Source organism: Limulus polyphemus, unplaced genomic scaffold, assembly GCF_000517525.1.
Source record: "Limulus polyphemus unplaced genomic scaffold, Limulus_polyphemus-2.1.2 Scaffold376, whole genome shotgun sequence".
Lineage (NCBI taxonomy): Eukaryota > Metazoa > Arthropoda > Merostomata > Xiphosura > Limulidae > Limulus > Limulus polyphemus.
In genome coordinates, this window is record NW_013665986.1 from 210,291 (window position 1) to 216,634 (window position 6,344).

The 6,344-nt window shown below is 33.8% G+C and overlaps 1 protein-coding gene across 1 annotated transcript in view; it reads left to right on the forward strand.

The window, feature by feature from the left end:
- Positions 1-3,496: 3,496 nt before the first annotated feature.
- The window catches only part of LOC106457806 (neuromedin-U receptor 2-like), a 53,054-nt gene continuing 50,206 nt past the window's right edge, over positions 3,497-6,344 (forward strand). Inside the window, exon 1 of the mRNA XM_013917257.2 lies at positions 3,497-4,737. Within this exon, the coding sequence (XP_013772711.1) occupies positions 4,410-4,737 (328 nt within the window). The 5' untranslated portion in view covers positions 3,497-4,409. The remainder of the gene's footprint in view (positions 4,738-6,344) is intronic.

Here is a 6,344-nt window from a genome sequence, read left to right on the forward strand (position 1 = left end):
AAGTCTATGATATAAATTGACAATGAACTAGTATCTATTTCTTTGTTTATTATTATTATTATTTTGCCCAAAGTTACTGAAGGGTTAGCTACACTAGTCACCTCTAAATTAGCAGCGATAGACAACAGGGAAAACAGCTACTCAACAACATCCACTCCAATTCTTGAGCTACTATTTTACCAACGAAACGTGAGATTGATCCTCATGTTATAATGTCATCATAGCTTAAAGGACAAGCATGTTCAGCGATGGAATTTGAACTCTTGACCTGGAGATTGTGAATCGAGCACCCTAACCACCAAGCCCTGCCAGGCTGAATGAACTAGTAATCCCCAGCAGTCACTGTTCCAATGAGGTGAAGTATCCTAACACATATTAGAGACTTAGTATTATAAATGACTATTGAAGTACTCGTCAAAAGCTATAATTCTATAGAGGAAAACTGCAATGAATTAATCCACAAAACGCTTGAGACTTGCTTTTAAAAAGTCAATGAAATAGCAAGTCACTAGCTTTGCTGTAAATATAGAATGTAACGAAGATATTCCGCAGATATTTGAGACTTATAAAAACGGACAACGCAATAGTCATCATTACTTGTTAACTCTGTACAGCTAGAATGTACTTAATTACCTAATTAAATACTCATCACTGGTTGTAATTCTATAAAGCTGAAAGGCAGGAACATTATTCGTGAAATCCTCGAGATTTGCTATTATAAGATAGTTGAAAGGCAGGAACATTATTCGTGAAATCCTCGAGATTTGCTATTATAAGATAGTTGAAAGGCAGGAACATTATTCGTGAAATCCTCGAGATTTGCTATTATAAGATAGTTTATAATGAAGTAATTACTTTCTAGCAATAGCTATAACAAAAGGTAGAGTGTTTCATATATTGTAAAATAGCAATCTTGCTGTCAATGTTTGAATAAGTATGATTCTTGATATAATAAAATATCAGTATCACTATTAATAGCTCTATAGCTATAGTATTCAATACAGCGAAATAGAAATATAATAAATGGTTGTCTAAGATTTTCAAGTACCTTATTGATCTAGTAAATACAAATATAAGTTCACTCATCATTGCCACTGTCATCGTTATTTTTTTTCATTCAGTTAAGAACCCATTAATAACACAAGTGTTGTTATTCCAATTTTCAGGTCTTCTTCTTTATTTGGTATTAATCCCATCTAATTTTGGGGTCGGCCAGTCGGGTAATTTGAATTAACCAAAAAATCTTTTACTGGGGTGGCTGGACGTGGCAGCAACTCTAAAAGATGGGCATGTTCGATGATACACATTCAAACTCACGACCTGCAGATTACAAGTGAAGCTCCTTAGCCACCAGGCCATGCCAGACCCTAAGTAGTTGATCCCTACCAGTAACTCTTTTATATTACTTTTTCAGTTATGTAGCTCATCACTTCCAGTAACTCTTTTATCTTACTTTTTCAGTTATGTAGCTCATCACCAACAGTAACTCTTTTATCTTACTTTTTCAGTTATGTAGCTCATCACTACCAGTAACTCTTTTATCTTACTTTTTCAGTTATGTAGCTCATCACTACCAATAACTCTTTAATCTTACTTTTTCAGTTATGTAGTTCATCACCAACAGTAGCTCTTTTATCTTACTTTTTCAGTTATGTAGCTCATCACTACCAGTAGCTCTTTTATCTTACTTTTTAAATTATGTACCTCATCACTAACCTGTAGCTCTTTTAATTGTATCTCCATAGACATGTTGTTTTTTATTCTTTCTTGTTCTTCTTTCAAACACTTTTCAATCGACTGCCATTCTTTCATTTCTCAGCAGATTATCTTAACACTTGATAGGGTTATATCTTGGTCCAATACGCCCAGAAACATTTTTCATTTTTAGCCTTCTTAAGGAGTTTAGGAGGTCAAAGTTCAAACAAGCCAAAATGTATATTTTGGGCTCCCGTGCGGTCATATTTACAGCAATCAAGATGAAAATTCACACAAATATAAATTTTGTGTTCCAAACACACTGACATATAAAAAGTTGGATTTATTCATTTTGAGTTATTTTAGGGGAGCAAGAGCTCATAAGAAAGCAAAATTTGGGGATTTTTAGTTAGCTACTTGGCCACATTTTGGCCAATTTACATGAGATTTGGTACAAAGGTATTTTTCAACAGGACCCACACACTGACAAACAAAAATGGTGAGCTTGCCTATTTTTAGTAACTATAGGGGGTCAAGATTTCACAAAAAGCATAGTTTTAGGGTTTAAGATAATTTTGTACAGGTCCCATATACATATACATACAAAATATGGGATATCCCGAACGGTTAAATGACCACATAATTTTAGGAATTTTATTCAATTACTTTTCATCATTTCGACCGACTTACAAGGAATTTGAGACAAAGATACTCTTTGTAGGTCCCAAACAGAAATATAAGCAATTTTGGAATTTTTCAGTGACGAAAGTACAATTTGGGCTTTTCGTGTGTATGTCAACCAACTTACATGGGATTTGGTACAAATATACTTTCTTGCAGGTCCCAAGCAGTGATATAGAGAGCCTTCGATTTTTGTGGTGTCAAAATTGGCCACGTTGTGATTGCATGGCAGAGACATGTTGTATTCGCCCGTAAATAATGACCTCTTTAATTTAAGTTAACTAGTATATCACTACAAATAGCTCTGTTATCTTACTTGCAGTTAAAAGTTATGTCATTATAATTACCTTTGTTATCTCACTTTCAGATAACTAGTATCATTTGTTACACGTAAGTGTCCTGCTTGGTTTGTTTGTTTGTAATTAAGCACAAGGCTACACAATGAGTTGTCTGTGCTATGCCCACCACTGGTATTGAAACCCGGTTTCTAGCGTTGTAAGTCCGCAGACATACCACTGTGCCGCTGGGGGGGGTCCTGATTGAATCATACTACCTCTAAGATCCTATAAAACTAACTGTTTAGTTCCATTTGAAGAGAGAAAATTGAAATAATTTTGTTACTTCAACTCAGCGATATGTCTGCAGACTTACGACGCTAAAATTCGGGTATCGATATCCGTTGTGTGCAGAACACAGATAGCCCATTGTGTAGCTTTGTGCTTAGCAACAACCAAACCAAGCCAATACTTTGACTCATATACTACTTAACTAAAAAGTAGAATAACAGAATTAGTAATAGTGATTTATGACTTAAATGAACCGTAGACTAACAAAAATACTAGTAACGACGTACTATTTAACTGACAGAAAGACTAACAGTTAATGGTTGCGATGTACTGAAAGTTATCTATATTTCATACTTTGTAATAATAATAAGAAAACTCACTATATCCTTAAATAATCAGATTAATGTTATGACTTTCTGCTACAAGGTTAATATTAATGTTCTAGTGATTAATGATGAATGTGAAATGATTTATTTGTTATCAGAACTACACAAGAATATACGTTATGTTTTAGTATTTGAAAATATAATGTTTAAAATTGACAGTACCTTGTATTATTACTACTCTGAGAGTACGGGATGAACATTTCACAAGAATCGATCATTCGTTCTTATCACAGAGCTTTCTTGGGCAACTTCAGTCAGAAATGAATACGAAATACGTTCTCTCATGTGAGGTTAAAATCGTTGAAAAAAAAAATCCTCCAGCTGGGCAATGAGGCGTCGTAGCGTGCATTCACGCAACTAAGAGATATGACGTAAGCAACATCAACAGTCGCGCCACCTTGGAGACTTGTGAATAAAATAGAGACAATTTGTGTTTGGTGAATCTTCGAAGCTGAGAGACTAGGAAGAGATATTTAAGATTTCATTTATTTTTAAATCAACAGAACTTATAGTGTCTGTCAACATGCTGCAACGTATCTCAAACGGTTGTAACAATTATCGAGTGATCTGTATAACGTGTTCTCTGCTGAAGACGAAACAAGTGAGTGGTAGATATCTCTTATCTCTGCGCTGGAGCTGCTTTTATTGTTAACTGAAATATTCACTCCAGTTCTTCAGGCCTGTAGATAAACCGTGGCAGAGTAAAGTATTGTTTAACCGAGAATTACAGGGTTAGGTTTAAACCTCAAAACTCCGGTACCTTATCGGAATGCTACGATGGCATAAGATAAGACTGAGATAAACAGAAGGTGAATTTGGGCATGTTCCAAAAAGAAAAACACCCATCTTCTATTAATAGATACAGTGTTTGTGCTTTTACTAAGGTAATATGTTATGATCGTCTTTGTGTAACGTTCATCTTTTTTTTTCTCTAGACGGTTCTAACAGAATCAAACATGGGTTATAACAGATCACTTTTTGCAGTTTTGGCAATGTTTCAGAGATTGAGTAAAACAATTACGTCCAACAACTAATGTCAGTTTAAGTGGTGAGTTATCTATGGATACTAATTTTCGTGAATATGGCCCTGGTGCTAGCCACTTGGTCATCGACGGAGAATATCAACAGCACGGAAGCTTCACCGTTGAATGTGACGGAATCTCTGTTGGCTTCGAATCTGTTAACCTCCACAGCTATAGAGGATTTCATTGCGTCAGTTCTTGGCCCAAAGCGACTCACTCTTCGCTGGTTAATCCCTTTAACAACAATATATGCTGTGATCTTTCTGACCGGGATAGTGGGGAATACCTGCACATGTCTCGTCATAGCCCGCAACCAATACATGCAGACTGCTACCAACTGCTACCTCTTCAACCTTGCAATAGCAGATATGTTGACTTTACTATGTGGTAAGATATGTGTATACAAATAAGGCTAAGTTTGAGTGTGGTTGTTTTGTTTATACAAATAAGGCTAAGTTTGAGTGTGGTTGTTTTGTTTATACAAATAAGACTAAGTTTGAGTGTGTTTGTTTTGTTTATACATATAAGGCTAAGTTTGAGTGTGGTTGTTTTGTTTATACAAATACGGCTAAGTTTGAGTGTGTTTTGTTTTGTTAATTAAACGAATTTAATTCAAAGCAGAGTAATTATATATATTATTCAAAATTCTTTAGAATATTATTTTTTCCTGGCTTACCACGGGTAGTTTGTTTTAAAATTATCTACATGTGTCCAGTAAAAACAAATCTGATTTATTTCTTGTGTATAAATTATTTCATTACGAAGTAAACAAAATCAGAAACCTATAATAACAAAACAAAGCTGAACTTATATTTTAAGCTGACGTCATAACTTGATTATAGGTAATCTGATTATAATTAAGCTTCAGGTACGAGTAAGTGAAACTAGAATATATATACACCTAACACTAGGAGGGAGTTTTTAATAACAAAGTTTCTATTTACAGTTTGCTCCAATCATACTTTCATACTCGAAAGAGCCAAATATTATCTCCACCATTTGAAGATATTCAGATATTATGTTTCCTGTATCCCAAAAAATTTCTCTTGTTACAAAACAATGTTTCCTAGACTGAGCTGTGTAAGAATTTCATTTCAAAAACTGTTTAGAAACCTAGAGTAATTCTTTTATATTTTAGATTTAAAGTAATACCTAAGCCTGAACTATAAAAAAACCAACAAGACATTTTTCTGCTTTGTTCTCATTCAGCAACCCAGTAGCTCAGAAAGCATGTTATCTTGCTGAAATACCACATCATTCACTTATATGATATAAATCCCATTTGCTAGTCATTTGATATTGATTGTTTTCTATTTTATAATCTTTTATTTCTGAAACGTTTTCTGATTGGTTCAATGCGATCAAAGTCACAAAACCAAAAAACTCATGTAATTTCGAAACAACAACAAAAATCATTCATTTATCATGAAGTTTGTGATTGTATTTTTTAATTTTCAATTAACTTTTGATGTCAATTTACTTTATTTACAAAGGGTAATCCAGTGAAAAGTGTTTATAAATTAGTTTTATCTCAACGAGCTACAGATCGATCAGTTAACACCCTTAACATCAGATAACTTTATATTAAGGTTCATAACAGGTGGGTCTGCGGACTTACAACGCTAGAAACAGGGTTTCGATACCCGTGGTGAGCAGAGCACATATAGCCCGTTGTGTAGCTTTGTGCTTAACTTCAAACAAACAGACAAACATAACAGGTGGTAATTTTTCCCCTGAAACTATTTAAAAACAGCAATATTGAATACCGTGATATCACTGCATCTCCTTAAAATACGATGACTTGATTTTCTGTATATTTTACAACGAAAATGTCAGTTAATTTAGATATTATAAATACTTTAAAAAAATACTCCCTGTAAGAATTTCTAGTCTTGCTGCTCCATGATTTTCAATAACAATTTGTATTTGTTAATCCGAAAATAAAATAAGTATATATATATATATATATATATTCTCTATTAAGAATAACGTTA